The 16,891-nt window shown below is 28.8% G+C and overlaps 7 protein-coding genes across 7 annotated transcripts; 5 read left to right on the forward strand and 2 right to left on the reverse strand.

The window, feature by feature from the left end:
• The first annotated feature begins 561 nt into the window (after window positions 1-561).
• Window positions 562-1,975, forward strand: OCT59_016697 (uncharacterized protein). The gene has a single exon (XM_025315160.2). It carries the CDS (start codon window positions 734-736, stop codon window positions 1,550-1,552), a length of 819 nt encoding a protein of 272 aa, XP_025183516.1. The 5' UTR covers window positions 562-733; the 3' UTR covers window positions 1,553-1,975.
• Window positions 1,976-2,902: 927 nt separating this feature from the next.
• On the forward strand, window positions 2,903-5,211 carry OCT59_016698 (uncharacterized protein; the record flags this gene model as incomplete). Its single annotated transcript, XM_025315161.2, has 6 exons — window positions 2,903-3,300; window positions 3,384-3,481; window positions 3,558-3,646; window positions 3,723-4,019; window positions 4,108-4,502; window positions 4,580-5,211. The coding sequence occupies 6 exons, from the start codon at window positions 2,903-2,905 to the stop codon at window positions 5,142-5,144; spliced, it is 1,842 nt and encodes a 613-aa protein (XP_025183517.1). The 3' UTR covers window positions 5,145-5,211.
• Window positions 5,212-5,398: 187 nt separating this feature from the next.
• OCT59_016699 (uncharacterized protein) lies at window positions 5,399-6,923 on the forward strand. The gene is made up of 7 exons (XM_025315162.2): window positions 5,399-5,501; window positions 5,569-5,599; window positions 5,675-5,743; window positions 5,831-5,952; window positions 6,021-6,099; window positions 6,164-6,414; window positions 6,493-6,923. The coding sequence occupies exons 1-7, from the start codon at window positions 5,457-5,459 to the stop codon at window positions 6,715-6,717; spliced, it is 822 nt and encodes a 273-aa protein (XP_025183518.1). The 5' UTR covers window positions 5,399-5,456; the 3' UTR covers window positions 6,718-6,923.
• OCT59_016700 (uncharacterized protein) lies at window positions 6,716-9,316 on the reverse strand (the record flags this gene model as incomplete). Its single annotated transcript, XM_066145852.1, has 13 exons — window positions 6,716-7,077; window positions 7,148-7,243; window positions 7,323-7,450; window positions 7,528-7,603; window positions 7,675-7,781; window positions 7,842-7,956; window positions 8,017-8,211; window positions 8,286-8,368; window positions 8,439-8,573; window positions 8,632-8,897; window positions 8,973-9,074; window positions 9,146-9,184; window positions 9,291-9,316. 13 exons carry the CDS (start codon window positions 9,314-9,316, stop codon window positions 6,946-6,948), a joined length of 1,500 nt encoding a protein of 499 aa, XP_066003591.1. The 3' UTR covers window positions 6,716-6,945.
• Window positions 9,317-9,431: 115 nt separating this feature from the next.
• OCT59_016701 (uncharacterized protein) lies at window positions 9,432-10,761 on the forward strand. Its single transcript, XM_025315163.2, has 6 exons — window positions 9,432-9,748; window positions 9,820-9,957; window positions 10,024-10,085; window positions 10,169-10,264; window positions 10,330-10,412; window positions 10,476-10,761. Exons 1-6 carry the CDS (start codon window positions 9,464-9,466, stop codon window positions 10,607-10,609), a joined length of 798 nt encoding a protein of 265 aa, XP_025183521.1. The 5' UTR covers window positions 9,432-9,463; the 3' UTR covers window positions 10,610-10,761.
• Window positions 10,762-10,822: 61 nt separating this feature from the next.
• On the forward strand, window positions 10,823-12,771 carry OCT59_016702 (uncharacterized protein). Its single transcript, XM_025315164.2, has 8 exons — window positions 10,823-11,016; window positions 11,088-11,154; window positions 11,220-11,291; window positions 11,351-11,466; window positions 11,560-11,639; window positions 11,709-11,963; window positions 12,035-12,244; window positions 12,331-12,771. The coding sequence occupies exons 1-8, from the start codon at window positions 10,827-10,829 to the stop codon at window positions 12,739-12,741; spliced, it is 1,401 nt and encodes a 466-aa protein (XP_025183522.1). The 5' UTR covers window positions 10,823-10,826; the 3' UTR covers window positions 12,742-12,771.
• A 1,077-nt stretch (window positions 12,772-13,848) lies between these two features.
• Window positions 13,849-16,658, reverse strand: OCT59_016703 (uncharacterized protein; the record flags this gene model as incomplete). The annotated part of the gene is made up of 6 exons (XM_066145853.1): window positions 13,849-14,287; window positions 14,375-14,689; window positions 14,792-14,995; window positions 15,087-15,143; window positions 15,358-15,589; window positions 15,907-16,658. The coding sequence occupies 5 exons, from the start codon at window positions 16,656-16,658 to the stop codon at window positions 14,612-14,614; spliced, it is 1,323 nt and encodes a 440-aa protein (XP_066003592.1). The 3' UTR covers window positions 13,849-14,287; window positions 14,375-14,611.
• Between the last annotated feature and the right edge of the window lie 233 nt (window positions 16,659-16,891).

The raw sequence follows: 16,891 nt of genomic DNA on the forward strand, positions 1-16,891 counted from the left end.
ATCCTCACCTGAGTGGCTGAGTCCATTAAGAAAGTCTGAAAGTCTTACAATTTATTTGTTTATTCATGCCATGGCATGAATCATTGAATCCATTGAATCAAGTATTAAGATATTATTTACTATTATTTATAACGTGCTAGTTAATAATTTAACAAAAATAAATTTTAAATTCAACAAAATTATATTTGAATTCAACAAAAATATTAAAAGCTTTCTTTTTTCCTCGGCAAAGTCATTCGGTTATTAAACGGCCATTATGTGGATCAATTAATATTTCACATCACATTATACACTTTGTATGCTATATTGCAACACATAAGTATATGCAATTACGCATTTTTAACATAAAAATCAGTCAAACAAACTAAAGCTAGGCGTGAACCTGCATGGAAAATGTTCCACACCAATCATCGAAAAATCCAAACCTATCCTATCCGTCATTAATTTAACACAAAATAAAAATATCTCGAATTGATGGCCTATTTAAGAAAGGATCATTGGTGTCACCATGCGATCAATTAAGACCACTATAAGAATGCATTTTAACTGAAAATTTTATTCGTCGTTGTAACGGAATAATTACCTTCTCACATACGGATTAGTTTCCGCTCACCAACTTCACTCTTTCTCTCATTGATACTAAAGATATAGGCCAAGTACGATACATTTTTTTTTATATTATAATAATAATAATTTATATAAAAAAACTTTTTTTTTTCACGAGTTGGTAAATATGTCTTGGCCATTTCAAACCCTTCGAATCCTTTATCCCGTGCTTACCCTTTTATCATTAATTACCATTTTTTTACTTTCTGCATGGGTCTCATCAACAAATTCATTTTCCTCTTCATTCGATTCTTATTATAATCAAATTAATAATAAACAAGAGAATTCAACAATAAAGTTTCCTGCAGAAATTTATTTGGGTTTTATTTTTAGTATAATATCATTTTTATTTACAGCAATTTTATGCTTCCCTACAATTTCACGTAAATTCGGATACAAAATTTTTATTTATTTAATAGATGTAATTTTATCTATTTTTTGGTTCGTCCTTTCAATTTTAATTGTTGCTAGAATTAATAATGGATCTATAATTGACCCTAATAATATAACTATTCAATTAAATGAAAAAATTAATGAATTACAAATTAAAGAAGGTATTCCTGATACGAATAAATCATTATTATTAGGAAAAGCAATAACTATTCTCAGTTGGATACAATTTTTAACTTGGACTTTTACAACAATTATTTTGGCTCATATTCGTTCTCGTAAATGGACAAAGAAAGATAGAAATAAGAGGATTAATATTGTTAGTGGATCATATGACCAAGATGCTAAAATGTTAACTACACCTTCTATTATAAAAGAAATTGATGAATTAGTAAAAAATCCTCCAAATGCACAAACTACAATAGAAGAGACCTCATCGAAAACTCCTGTTTTAGAATTAAATCTTTCGCTTACAACGAATACTACTCTTTATTTACTTGATCCAGTTTCATCTCCTCCTAAAAATGATGATGAACTTTTTTCTATCAAATTATAATATATATATATATAACTTTTGTTAAAAAAGGAATTGTATAGACAATAGTTTATAATATCATTAACATTTTTTATTTTAGATTTCAATCAATATACTTTTAAATTGCATTTTCTCATTAACATTCCATTATATTCATTTACAATTACATTAACTTAATATAATATAATAAGTTCTTGAGTGACGAATACCAGTGGTATATTGATTCTTTTTCTTTTTTTTATCGGTTGTGATAAATTATGAATGTATGATGTGTGGGAAAAAATTTATTTATATATATATATATACAGTATATAGAGATTATGTACTTATACATTATTATGTATATTATTATAGTTATACTCATAACATTTACAACCGGTAATAATACGTAATTTAATTTAATAAATATTAAATTTCTGATCGATTTTATATTTTCATTATAAATTGTTCGAATTAATTGTGTTTATAAATTGTTTTTTATACTTAATTTTCTTAATTTTACTAATTTTACATAAAAAATTTTACAGAAAAATGATCACGTGTCTGAGTTTCTTCGGAATAAAAACTATTTATCGGAGTTTTTTTTTTATAATTATGTTTGAATTTAGCACTATAAAATACAGAAACAGATAAAGGTAACTTGATAACGTAAATAAAACACGAAACTAAGAGAATATAACTCCAACGTATACAGCATATAATCTTTTTTTTTGCGCTTGCCCAAGATGCGCTTAAATAATGATGACAATAATTAACAAAATGTTATATATTTTAAAGCACAAATAAAATTTGAATTGTAACAATATTACGCCTTTGTTAGAAAAATGTTGAGTTTTTACAATTAAATATACTAACTAAATAAAGCTCGAAATTTTTTTTTTTTAAATTTTCTGGCAGCTTTTCTCAAAACAGTTTAGCTTGATTTAAGCTTTAATTTTAAATGCTTTATGTAAGCTTGAACAGGTTAGAGATTATATCATACTAAATTTATTTGAATTACGCTACCATTATCGATTAAAAAAAATTGATTAAACATTTAATGACATTATTTTATGATAGACTGGAAACAAAATTAAAGGAAAATTATCTTTTCTGCACTTTCTGACGTGGTCGGAACTCGGAAGAACTAACATCTTTTCAATATCATAATTAAAACTACAAACGATATATTCTTTTAGACTTACGCCAAGAATGGCTTAAAACCATTAATGACGTAACATATATGTAAACGTAACATCATGATGACGACGATCGTTGAGAAATTTTAATATAAAAAAATAACTCTTTCTCCTAAATTAAATTTTTTTTTCTTTCTTTTCAATAAATTATTCCAATAAATTATTCCACATCTAATAAAAATTTATTCTAGTAATGTCGGCAGATACGCGGACTCCTTTGGTCAATGACTCGCAACATTCTTATTATTGTTTAACACCTGAAAGTGATGAAAATGATAATTCATCTAACAAATCATATGATGATGAATATGATAATTTTTATGAGGAAATTAATGAGAGACTGACTATAATTCGTGATGTCATTAGGAATTTGGTACCTTTGGGTTCAATTAAAAGTGCCGAAGAGCTTATAATTGAACCAGTTGTTGATTACGTATTCGAGAAATGTAAAAAAGATCCGTGCATTGTTTTTGTCGTATTATATTATGCGAGAGGATTACAAAAAATGATTAAAGCTGATGGTAATGGACCGGCTTTAGTCAGTATGAGAACTAGAAGAATTGAGTGTAGTGAATTATTAGCTATAGAATTGTAAGTAAAAAAAAAAAAGTCAATTGTAAGTTTGATTTGATAAAGAAACTAACATTATTTACAAAAAATCAAAAATCTTTCAGAGTTCATAAATTTGATGATCAAGAACTTATATTCACTAAAGTATTAACGAAACGATATGCATTCTCACAATATGATGATCTCGAAACTCGTAAAAATGGTATTTAAATCATATCGTTAATTTAATTTCTTTAAAGAAAGAATACTATTATTTATCTCTTACATTTTTTGTATAGCTTTGGATCTCGCAGCAAGAATTTATTCTGAAAATAGTGATCATGGCACATTGTTTTTATCTGATGATGAAGTTCAATCGTGTCTATATGTAAATATTTTGTATTCAGTATGCATATATGCATGTGATAATTTTTAACTAATTTCTACCTTATTACCATACTTAGGCATTATGGACTGGTCACTTAATGCCGTCACAAATTTCCGATATATCACGTACTATAGCCGTTACCGATTATCATATTCCAAAACATAGTTCAAATTTCTTTGAAACCTATAAAAATTTAGATTTATTATGTATTCCTAGAAATCAATATTTATTTGACGTATTTGCATATGTTACATTTTTATTAATTTATACTCTTTTCGCCGCCAATATTGACGAGATTCGTAAATATGATAGTTATTTGGAAACAATGATGTATTTTTTAGTATCATCTTTTATGTTAGATGATGTTTGTTTAGTAAGTATTCATTTAAAATAATTTCTTCTTTTAAATTTTGTATTTTTCAGATTTTTTTAACAATATGTTATTCCTTTTCTTTTTATAGTTCCAAAAACATGGAGTTAAGCATTTCACATCTCTTAGAAAATTACTTTCATTTATTATATATGCGATTTTCATTATTGACATGATGTTAAGAATTAGAAATTTTATTAATCCTGATAGTTCCCTTCCTTCATTACATCGAAAAATTCTATCATTAGTACCTTTATTTCTTCATTGGCGAGTTCTTTTATTATTGGATGCATTTCAACCAGTTGGAAGATGGTTAACTCAAATTTCAAGAATTTTAAAGAAGAGCATGTCATATTATATTTTATTATCTTTGGCATTTTTTGCATTCTTTCAATCATTTTTAGTTCTTCAAGATAGTTATAATAATCAGAATGATGAGTTAAGTGAATGGGAAATTTTCAAACTTTTGATTAAAGGAATATTAATGTAAGAAAAGATTTTTTTTTTTTTTATAATTCGTTATTTTTATATTTATTTGTTTGTTTGTTTGTTTTTTTAATTAGTGCACCGGATTTTCAAACTGTGAACGAAGTGGAACATAGATTTGGTTTTTTGTTATACTCTTTTTATGTATTTATAGTTAGTATTATTCTCTTTGCAGTCTTACTTCCATTATTTATGACGGCATTGTCAACTAGACGTTCAGTTCCAGAAGAGTATTTATCACATTTCGCATATTTAGTCTTAAGAGAAGTAAGACAACAAACTCGATATAATTATCCTCCACCATTTAATATTTTATGTTATATATTCATATTACCAATTTACTGTATTTTTGGAAAAAACCGAAATGTACGTTCATATGTGAAAATTTTAACAGGAATAATATTTTTTATTCCAATGATTATTTTTACTTTGATTCAAATACGTGGAGGTAAAAATAATCAAGAAAAGGATGTTAGAGATATAGATGTAAAAGAATTACCGGATTTACCCATTCCTCAAGATGAAAATCAAATGCTTAGAATAATATTACATAAATTAGATATAATTAATGAACAACAAAGCAGGCTTCAATCTAAATTGGAAAATATTGAATCTCATTTAGGTGGTGTTTATTCAGTATAAATTTGTTAAAGTATTTTAAAATAGATTTTAATAAAAGTATACCAGATACCGTACTTTATTTTTAATTAATAAATAAATAATATTATTATATTTTTATATTTTTGTATTAGAAAAGTGAACGAAATGGTTAAATAAATAAATATTTTTTTTTTTTTTAAACATATACTGTGAGTCTGTGAGGTACAAAATTCATATCACATGATTGATTACGTGAACGTGGTCGGTTAAGATCTCCCAACCAATGCTTGACCCGTGTCTACTCTTTTTCTTGTTTATCCTTGAACCTTTAGATTGAAATTTATAATCGATAAAATGTCGAGAGAAGAATATAGCGTGGTCGTCGAAATGGACGATGAGGTAAGAAAATTTGCCTCTTAAAAGTTTTTTTTATTTTTACCAAAGTTATTAAATCCCTAATCTTTAGCCTACTCGAAGGGAAGAATTAGAGTTTCAAGGTTAGTCTCTCTCTTTTTTTTTTACTCTTAACGTTATTTGCTTATTTTTATTTAATTCGATATTTTCACGCATAGATTTTTCTTCCACTTCCGGAGTTGGTGGCAAAATTTCTAAAGATAAACAAGCGTCCTCTAATAATGACGGTATTGTTAAAAATGTATTTAAGTTAATTGTTTTTTTCTTTTAATAATTTATGTAGAACTAAATTATTTTTAAATAATTTTTAATAGGATTTAATAATGCGTCATTTTTCGATTCAAATCAGTCAATTCGAAATGAATCGCAAGGCGGTTCATACCCTTTATGGTCGATTGAATACTACGCTCGATATTTTGATGTAGATACCACTCAGGTTTGTTAATTAAAAAAGTTTTTTTTTTTTATAATAAAAAGGTTTAACTGAAAAAATATATAATATAGGTTCTTGAAAGAGCATCGAAAAGTCTTTTTCCCAAAGACAACTTTGTTGAAACAGTTGGATCAAATCCTGACTTATATGGTACACACTAATTCTATATCGGATTTTTATTATAATTATTCTAATAATTTTTACTTTATTAAAGGACCTTTTTGGATACCCACAACTGTCATATTTTTACTTTTTGTGACAGCAACAATTGCAAAATTTATTTCAGACAAAGATTCTCCTTATGATTTTATAATTTTATCATTTGGCTTCGCCGCTATTTATACATACTCTTTTGGTATGCCATTTATTGTTTGGGGTGCATTAAAATATTTTGGTTGTAGCCCTTCATTGTTAGATACTATCGGTTTATATGGATATAGTTTAACCATATGGCTACCTATCTCTGTACGTTACTTTTTTGTTTTGTTTTGTTTTCGTTTATTCATATCATTAATAGAAAATCTCATTTTTATTTTATTTCAGATTATTAATATTATTCCTTCTGATACAGTTCGATGGGCCCTTGTAATAGTTGGATTTGCAATTTCAGGATTCTTTATCACAAGAAATCTTTATCCAATTATATCCAGAGCTGATTCGAAAACTTCTAGATTATTATTGATTTTTGTACTAGCGGCTCATGCTGCATTTGCTTTGTTACTTAAATTTAAATTCTTTTCGTATCAATGGAAACCTAAAAGTGATTAAGATTAATTTTAAATATTTATTATTTAATTTGATAATAGTAAAAAGGTAAGGTTTGGTTGTATGATTTTTTTTTTGCGCTTTTTTTTTTTGAAAAAAAAAATATTATTGTAATACACAAGTGATGTAATTAATTGTAAATCGAATAAATATATATTAAAAAAGGAGCACAAAATAATACATTTTACGTCTAATATATTAAGAGTCCTTATTCAAAAAATAAGTGTTAAATTAAACTCTTGATAAGTGATTTGGAGCTTCATGGTATAAACTTTTTAATCTATATGCTTCCGATAATAGCAACTCAATATCTTGTTCTTTCCATTTAGCTGTTGGTAATGATTGTAAAAACATCATAATTCCCTATAAAAAGAAATAGTCAAGAATTTTTTTTTTTTTTAAAAGGAAAATTCTTCGAAAATATAATAAATACCTGGAAATCTCTTGTTTTTAATTCATCCGACCATTTATCTAGAAATGCTACGCAAACATATAAATGAAACACCGAAAATCCATCTGATCTTTCCGCCTATAATTTTTATAATTAATTTTTATGTAAGTAATTATAAAAGAATAATTATTTTCTTCGTATTTTGTATTCTTCTTACCAAATAAGTATCCCACATTCTAATTGTATGTTTTAAAGACATTTCACGCATTAACAGACAATTCATCCATCTAAAAGCAAATTGAAGGTATTCAACACCTTCCTTTTGCAAGTGAGCCGCAAGTGGTGCTATAAACAAAAATTTATTAATCCGAGAGTTTATGAATAAAATCTATCAAATTATATTTCTAAAATCGAAAACATACCATTTATTCTGTTAATCAAATCCTTTAATTTATTAATTTGCCTTTGTATACCAGGTTGTGCAAATGTATAATTATCCTATGAAATATGAGAAAGTGTTATAATGAATATAGTTTAAATTTATTATAATATTTTGATTCTTAACTTACCTGAATACCATCAAGTAACTTAGATAAACACCAAAAACTATCTGCCTCAATCACGTCTAAAACATTCTTTGGAAGACAACTGGTATCATAATTTTCTGGATTCTCATCTGCAATGGAAATTCGGATTAATTAAACGAAATTTAAAATCATCAAAATAAAATACCGACCAATATAGAAAGAAAGGAAAACTTGGAAGAATGGAGTAACAAGATCATTGATTCCCTGAACATATCCACTAGCAGGATGACGGATGGCCCATACATAAAGTACACGTTCCAAACACTAAAAAAGAAAAATTATTGATAAATCAACCAAAAATAAAAAGCTTGTTTAATTACTAACCTGCTGAGTAGTCTCACATTGATAAAGAATAGTACCAGGATTAGTCCGAGGTACATCAATATGAATTTGATGCCAAATTGTTTGATCCAATCCAGCAATACCTCTAGCATATGCTTGTGAGACACCTTCAAAATATTCTTGCCTTTTTCGAGCTAAAGTTTTAACCTGACGGTCAGCATTACAGGGAAGATATTCCTAATATTGTCGAAATAAAAAATAAATAAATAAAATTTTAAGTGAACGGTCAAAAAGTTTGTTTTTAAACGTACTAAAAGTAATTGCCATGTTATTGATCTTAGTTCGCTTGGCAACTCATTCGGTATGCCCAGCCAATTGAGATTTCTGAGTGCATCTATGTACAAAAAATATATTATATATCTAGTTTAATTAAATAACACTTATTCTTAAATATTTCCACATACCCAAATCGATATTTGCACTTTGCAATACATCTTTGAATTTGTTAAGACACCTTTCGAATCTCAACCTTTGTGTTTCATCTAGTCGACTGACAGTTGAGTCTGAGAGTTTCATCGAATCTATTGCCTTCATAGGATCTAAAAGATATAATTAATTTAATACTGTATAAAACAATCGGAAAAACTTTATATTTACCTTTAATTAGTAAATCGATATTAGGTTTAAGCCCAATAGAGCTTTTTTCAACGAGTGTTGATTGATCAGAACTTATTACTACTGACACTTTCTCATCATCAACTTCCTTTGTTTGAGATTCTTTAATACGATTGTGATCTCTTAATTTATCTATGGATGAATCTATTTCTGATATATCATCATTTGCATCAGAAGAAAATGCACTTCCGGATGGATTTGGAGATGGTTCACGACGAGGCGATTGTGGTGACTGAGATTGTAAGTATCTTTTATAAGTGGCTTTAGTAAGTATAAAACAAACTAAATTTTGTAAGATATAATTAATTGAATTCCATAGATACCTTAAACCATCAGAATTATTTATCGATACGGTTTGTCCATAAGAGTATGTTGCTCCAATTACCAATTTTGTAGCACCAGTTTTCGTTTCAACCGGTTTTACACTAAAAAAGTTTTATCATAAATATTTGCAATAGACCTTTGGAAGAAAAGTGATTAACAAATATGCAGTTACCTTCCTGGTAATGTAGAAGTATGTGGTCGCAAAAGGCTCCTTTAAAAAATACTAGTTAGAACGATGGATAAACTGTAAGAAAAAATAAAGAGAGAAAAATATATATATATATAAAATAAAAAATAAAATTGGAGAGAATGCATACTTTTTTGTGAAGTTAATATCGGCCATTTTCTCACATGTATTGGTGTTTAAAATAAAAATTCTTTCGCAAACGACAAAATTTAAGTTAATCACGTGGAATTTCACTTATGATAACATGTACCCAATCAATATATTTGCCGCCGCATTTCAATTTATTTCTTTAGTATCAAAAAAATGAATAATAATAAATCGTTGACTCCCGGTTCTCCATCACCTGCTACTCTTCATACTCCTCTGTCTAATCTCACTTCAAACGATCTTTCCACAAGTGCTCACTCCTGGGAGTATTTGCGGAAGCAAGCCCGACAATTTGAAAATGAACTTGAACAAAAACTTACTAGTTATTCTAAAATAGCAGCACAAGTTGGAAGAAGTGTGGGATATAGTAAAGAAGGTGAAGGTGCGACGGGAAATTCGAGCGAAGCCATGGAATTGGAATTAGAAGAATTAATCAAGAAGGTATCTTTTTTTTCTAAATTGATTCTCAATTTGAAAATAAATTTAATAAATATATATGTTTATTTTTTTAGCTTACTTCAGTTGTGAATTCTATGGCAGAAGTTGTGGATAGACCTTCAACAACACCAACAAATCCATCAATGATGCATATGCTTCAAAGACACAGAGATATTTTATATGATTATTCAAAAGAATTTAAAAAGACAAAAGTATGTAAGAAAAATTGGTTATATATAATTATTTAAAATACGAAATTTATATAATTCGATTTATAGGCAAATATACTGGCAGCAAAAAATCACTCTGATTTGTTAAATTCAGTTAGAGAAGATATCAGGCGAGTTGAATATTGAATATAAATTTTTAGACATAAAATAAGTAAAATAAGTATTCTTTATTAATTAAAGTTGCATTTTATAGCTCTTTCAAATCAGGAATAAGTAGTGAAACTGATTATTTTTTAGGTGAAAGAGGCAGAATAGAAAGTTCACATAGGATGACAGATATGATTATTGAGTAAGTTTTGATTTATTATTTATTAGATCAAAAGTAGTTTCAATCAATTGATATTTTTATTACAGACAAGCATATGAAACGAGAGAAGAAATTGGAAGACAAAGGAATATATTATTAAACATGAATAATCGAATGAACCGTTTAACAAGTACGTAAAAATAGCATTGGTTTTTTTTTGACATTTTAATTTATCTCTCTTTCTTTTCTTTAGACATGTTTCCTGGAATTAACAGTTTAATAGGTAGAATAAATTTACGAAAAAAGCGCGATACGATTATATTAGCTTTTATAATTTCTTTTTGTATTATTTTAATATTTTTATATATGAGACATACTTCAAGTTAATTCGTTGCTAAAGAACTATTTGATATATATCAAAAAAATTAAATTTTAGATAATAGACTAAATTAATACCATAATAATAATAATACATTGATTCGTTGATTAGTTAATATAATAACCTCAAAAAATAAATATATTTCCGATTATGGCTTACCATATGTACTACATACGTCATTATCTATATGTTGATTAGATCCCGTTTGCCAAAAAGAACCCAGACATGAAAAATTTTCGCTCTAATTCTTTGGTTTCTTGTGTTGGTTTTCTTGCTACCATAAAGAAAAAACCTTTCGTAAAATTTTCCTCCGCTTTATTAACTCAGCGTATAATGGCTACTAATACGAAAATCTCTAGCGACAATAAGCAACTTATTAAAAGATCTGATAAAATTGCACATTTTAAACAAGATGGTAATGCATATGAATTATATGTAAACTATCAAATAGAAATCTATTTCATATTTCTAAAATAATTATTTTAGTATGGTCTATTTTTACTCCCTTGGCTCAGCAATTCAATGCAGCGAATTTAGGGCAAGGCTTTATGGAGTATATATTTTCTTTGCAATATTATATTATGTATTATATTCGTGAAATTAACAAAATCTTTAAAGTTTTCCTCCACCAGATTTTGTAATAGAAGCTGCAAATAGAGCAATTAATAATCGGAATGATCATCAATATAGGTTAGATGTCGTCTTATGTCGACTAAAATTATAATCATCTAATTTTTATATACTTGCAGTCCTCCTAAGGGTCGAGCAAATCTAAAAAGTATTTTAGCGAAGTCATATAGTCCTTTGTTTAAACGAACATTAGATCCTGATTCAGAAATTCTTCCCACCGCGGGAGCAAATGAAGGTTTAAAATTTTTTTTATTCGTGGTTCATTAATTATAATATTATTTTTTGATTATGATAGTTTATTAAATTTATTGTTCTCCATAAAATAAAGGTTTATACGCAATCTTCGCTGCATTTTTGGATCCGGGAGATGAAGTTATTCTAATTGAACCATTTTTTGATCAATATATTGTAGGTATCTTGTCCTTTTAAGGTAAATTATATACTTACGCTCTTGTCCTACTATTTATCACATATTAGGCTAATATCACCATGAATGGTGGTGTTCCGGTCTATGTCCCGTTAAGGCCTATGGGTGACACAAATAAAATCATGTCATCAAGAGACTGGAAGTTAGACATTAATGAACTTCGATCAAAAATTACATCGAAAAGCAAAATCATTGTTTTTAACACTCCGCATAATCCTGTGGGCAAAGTCTTTTCAATAGAAGAAATGGCAGAAATAAATAAATTGGCCGAAGAATTTAATTTGATGATCATAAGTGATGAAGTGGTATGCGGATTTCAGATTTATTTTTATTTTATAAACGAAAATTTTTTAAGTCATTTATAATTTTACGTAAGTATGATCGACTCTATTATGATCCTGATGTTCATGAGCGAATTGCTAATCTTCCTGGTGCATGGGAACGTACCATCACCGTTGGCAGTGGTGGCAAAACTTTTGGCACGACTGGATGGCGCATTGGTTGGTTGATTGGACCAAAACACTTGATAGGAGCTGCCTTATCCGCACAGACCAGAATCGTCTTTTGTGTCAATACACCGCTTCAGGTATTTTAATGATTTACACATAATTTTATAATTTTATACTATTATAATGTTTATAACCATTTATGCTTATTTAATTAATTATACAGGAAGCACTTGCCATTTCATTTGATTTAGCTGAAACAAATAATTATTTTGAGAATACTATTGGAGAATATACACGTAGACGCGAAAAATTGATGAAAGCATTAACGGATGTTGGACTTCCCTATACTATTCCTCAAGGGAGTTATTTTATACTTGCAAATACTGCAAAAGTCAAGATTCCTGAAGATTATCCATATCCAGATGTTATTTTACAACGTCCTAGAGATTTTAAGGTATGTTACTGGATGGCAAAGGAAATTGGGGTAGTGGCGATTCCTCCAAGTGAGTTTTATTGTGAGGAAAATGCACATCTTGCTGAAAACTTTATTAGATTGGCATTTTGCAAAACTGATAAAACATTAGACGAAGCTGCTAAAAATTTACAAAAATTGAAGAAATATATCGAAGAATAATAAATTAATAAAATTTTTGGTCTAAAGTAATTGTTATGTGTTTCGGAAATATTAAAGTCCCATAAAATTCTCCTTAATATGTCCAAAATTACTTGTAAGCCGTAGAATTCCCCGATAAAAAATCGTTCATATTATTTTTTTTACTATAATTACTTATATAAAAGGCGACGTGCCCGAGTGGTCCAAGGGGCCAGGTTTAGGCCCTGGTATGGAAACATGCGTGGGTTCAAACCCCACCGTCGTCACATTCATTCAATATTTTATTTTTTTTATATGTAACGGGTAGTTACAGTTTTATGCAGTGTCATGTGCTTTTGCAAACTTGATCAAATAAACCATTTAAAAGTTTAATTAGAAACCAAAAAACACATTATGCACATTATATGAAAAAATTCAAATAAAATTAAATAAGAATAAAATTAAAATAAAATTATCTTGCAAAATATTTATAGATGTGATGTATAACAACATCATTTGAAAAATTTTGTCACAAACATTTACAAATTAAGATTTGGAAGATTCAATCTGAGAATATTTTTCTTGTATTATTATAATACGTCAGGATTTTTTGTGTTACGAATTTAACTTTTAAATACAGGTTTTTCCGTGATTATTTGCAAGATTAGAGATTAACTTTTTTGTGCGCAAAATTAAAGTTTAATATTCACTATAAACTTAATTTTATCGGTTAATCATAATAAACCCATTTTAAGCGACTAACACATTAATGATTTGTATGAACAAATAATATCATCAGAAATAAACATATATAGAATTTTTTCGCTTTCCCGCCAAATTGTTAATCTTAGACACTCATTTTAACTGGTACATACTGATTTTTACAGATTGATTAGAACACTGAAAGATTTACATAGTAAAATTCTTTATACGTATTCATTAAATATTTAATTGAATTGGGTACACATGTTGTTAAGATATACGGATAGGCCAGCATTTGATCGTCGAATGTGGGGTTGGTAAAGGAACGCCAACCCGCATCAAATAACTGCATAAACATCAAAATTTTTTCACACGAAAAATTCTTATGCAGTATTGTAACACAAAATTTTAAATTTACCTAATTAATTATATTATCTTCATTATATACAAAGGGGAAAATATTATATTGATATAACAGAGATTTTTTTTATTCAATTGTTCGTGATGTTTAATAATCTGCTTATTTCCAAAAAAGTATTGTTCAAAGCTTATTCCAAAAGAGAAAAGTAAAGTTAAAAAGGAAAATAATAGAAAAAAATGTTCGGAATCTTAGTTATTTTCAGTGTAAGTCAAAAGGTAAACATAATTGACTAAAACACGAGAAAATAATAAAGCTTATTTTTTGTTGTGTTCAAATTACTGAGCACAGCTTATACGATAATCCCCATCGTCGCCCTGTTTCGTGACAATCCACTTCAAGTGTTCAGGGTTAACCCATTGCTGCATATCTTCAGGCGAAATTTTGTCCATACCAATATATTGCAAAATATGCGCATCTTCAAGTATAGTGGGTTGATGAGGATGGAAAGTAAGGATTTGAGAAAACCTATAAAGTTGAATTTGATTTTATTTGATGCATGTAATTTAAATATTTGCATATTGTTAAAAAAGAAATATTTTTAACTTCTTTTACCCGTCTTGGCCATTTTGACATTCAATAGTTGTTCCTCGTGGACAATGTAACAACTTAAACGGAAGATGTAATTCTTTTTCAGATTTTAATTTGTTCGATACCCGATATGGGCTATGACGTTTATTTCTTTTCATGAGGTTGCGAATGTGAAGGTGCTATAAAATGAATATACATTGTTTGAACGTCGACAACATTGAATAAGTTGTTTTTAAGCTGTATGAAAATACGAATAAAATATTAACTTACTCGAGCTAATTTATCCTGGAAAGCGACTTTAGCTTCATCCACTTGTTTACACAAGCGTCGATTAAGTCGCTGAATATGTTATATATATAATGTTTATAAAATATTTCATGCGATTCCCACGACACATTTGCATTAATAACGCGTAAAAATCAAAACTCTTCTACAATTTACCTCCAGTTCTCGAAGTTCAGATTTTTGCCTTTCAATTTCAGCATCTGTCGTCGCAGACGACTTTGCTGAATTTGCACCATTTTTTTGACCTGGTAATCCTAACCACCTAATTTCTTTTTTATCTTTAGCTATAATGTCCATTGCCATCAATACATTTAAAGCATCATACACGCGACGTCTAATATTTTTTTGATCCACCTTTTGCTACATCGACAAATATAATATTGATCAACATATTGACGTAATGTTAAAATATCTTTGACAACATAATAGGGAAATAAATTGTAATACTCACCCCACTTCCATGTTCTGACATCTGGGCTGCAAAGTCTTCAGCAAGTTCATCTGCAACCTAATACATTAACAAATTGCAAGTTACTAGAGATGTTCACATATGTATTATAATACATCAAGTTATTTTGCATGAACGAAAAGTGATGAATATTCCTACAATCATATTTTCTTTTATTTATTAATTTATATTTTTATTCCTTTTTTTTCCTTTTTAAAAAAGCGCGTAATCCCTATAAGTACTCGTAAATCTATTTCGTCTTCTCATTACCTACCTCATTATAAGTTGTCATGCCTTTTAATTCCACTTTATCGCACACTTGCTTGCTAAAATGTCTAAGACCTTTGTTTTGTCGTAAAATTTGTTGTTGCGGAACTTGTTCACCTAACATGCTACCGGCATCACTACTGTCATTTGGTGTAATTGGAGAATCTTTAGATGATGAACTCATCGCGTTAGCCGCGGGCACAATGTGAAGCGAGGAAAGGCAGGGTGTAATTCCGCTGCTACGAAATTATTTGGGCCATGTTTTTTATGTGGAATGATATTTGGTTAGTATACGGTTTTGCCAAAAATAAAGACTGCTTAACAAATAAGTAAAAGAATAAAAGGCATGATAATAGAGCTCGTATTTCTCGACCATAAGATTCAACTCCCAGAAAGATCAGCAGGAGGGAGGGGAATAGAGCAGGAATTCTTTTAATTTTTTTTTATTTTTTTGATGAACGAAATATCTTCGTTTTCGCTCTCTCCTCTCAAATACTTTTCAGACTCACTCACTGCCTTTTTGTTTCGTTTTTATAAAGAGGGGGGCAACACTCACCTCTCTTGGCAAACATTATTGCAACTACCATTACTTTCATCACCTTCACTATCTCTATCCCCTTCCTCCCTCCTGTCATCAAATCTTGGTCGTTTAATATTGATCTGATCTATTTGTTGTCTATCCTTTCTATAATCATCGTCATTGCTTTGTAAAATTTGGGATAATGTTGAAGGTCTACGAAGCATCTGTTGCATAATAGTTTTTGCAGGTGGTGCTGTAGATAAATTCATATGACCAAGCTTTTGCTGTAGATTGAACTGTTGTTGATGAATATCCTGTTGAAGAGTGAACCTGTCTAAGGTAGAGGGCGCGCCATATTCCATGATATGATAATTAGGTTCACTACTACGTCTAATCTCAAGACGTGGTCTGGCGGAAACTAACGAGGGCGAATGACTCCCTCTAAGTTGGGGCGATACAGAAAATTGTAAACTATTATTTCCTGGTGTATTAAAGCCAGTAACTATATTGGTGGTCGTGTTGATTGGAGGAAGGATGTTGGGGCTAGTCTGGTTTTCAAACCCTTTTGAAATAAATCGTTGTTCTGTCGCTGCCGGCGAAGAAGTAGAATAAACTTGGAAATAAAATTTAGCTTGAGTGTTATTTGCACTTATAAGGTGAGCACGCGGGTCACTGGAATAAACACAATGTCGAGGTGGTGGTGGAGGCACAACTACACTAGGGGTGGGTGGTGCAGTATGCACTGGCGCGGAAAGATTTGGAGGAAATATAAAAGGTGGTGTGGTCATTTTTCAAAATGTGCAGTTAAAATTCAAATTACGAAAAAAAAAACCGAAAAAAAAATTGTAAAGGATAAAAAAAAAATTTTTATTTTGCCAGAAATTTTAAATATAATGTTCAATTAATTTTTTATTTTTTTTCTTTTTTTTAATAATATTTATAGTTATTATAGTTATTTATATACACTCTCCCTTTATAAATCTATAAGGCGGGAAATTTTTGATAAAGTGTTCTTTAATAA

This window comes from Rhizophagus irregularis, chromosome 25 (assembly GCF_026210795.1).
Source record: "Rhizophagus irregularis chromosome 25, complete sequence".
Taxonomy (NCBI): Eukaryota; Fungi; Glomeromycota; class Glomeromycetes; order Glomerales; family Glomeraceae; genus Rhizophagus; species Rhizophagus irregularis.

Coding starts and splice junctions, on each gene's coding strand:
- OCT59_016699 (XM_025315162.2), top strand. CDS start 5,457: ATGTCGAGAGAAGAATATAGCGTGGTCGTCGAAATGGACGATGAG. Junction 5,953..6,020: donor TTGATGTAGATACCACTCAG/GTTTGTTAATTA, acceptor TATATAATATAG/GTTCTTGAAAGAGCATCGAA. Junction 6,100..6,163: donor ATCAAATCCTGACTTATATG/GTACACACTAAT, acceptor ACTTTATTAAAG/GACCTTTTTGGATACCCACA.
- OCT59_016697 (XM_025315160.2), top strand. CDS start 734: ATGTCTTGGCCATTTCAAACCCTTCGAATCCTTTATCCCGTGCTTACC.
- OCT59_016702 (XM_025315164.2), top strand. CDS start 10,827: ATGAAAAATTTTCGCTCTAATTCTTTGGTTTCTTGTGTTGGTTTTCTT. Junction 11,640..11,708: donor CATTTTTTGATCAATATATT/GTAGGTATCTTG, acceptor ATCACATATTAG/GCTAATATCACCATGAATGG. Junction 11,964..12,034: donor TGATCATAAGTGATGAAGTG/GTATGCGGATTT, acceptor ATTTTACGTAAG/TATGATCGACTCTATTATGA.
- OCT59_016701 (XM_025315163.2), top strand. CDS start 9,464: ATGAATAATAATAAATCGTTGACTCCCGGTTCTCCATCACCTGCTACT. Junction 9,958..10,023: donor AAGAATTTAAAAAGACAAAA/GTATGTAAGAAA, acceptor TTCGATTTATAG/GCAAATATACTGGCAGCAAA. Junction 10,265..10,329: donor ATGACAGATATGATTATTGA/GTAAGTTTTGAT, acceptor TTTTTATTACAG/ACAAGCATATGAAACGAGAG.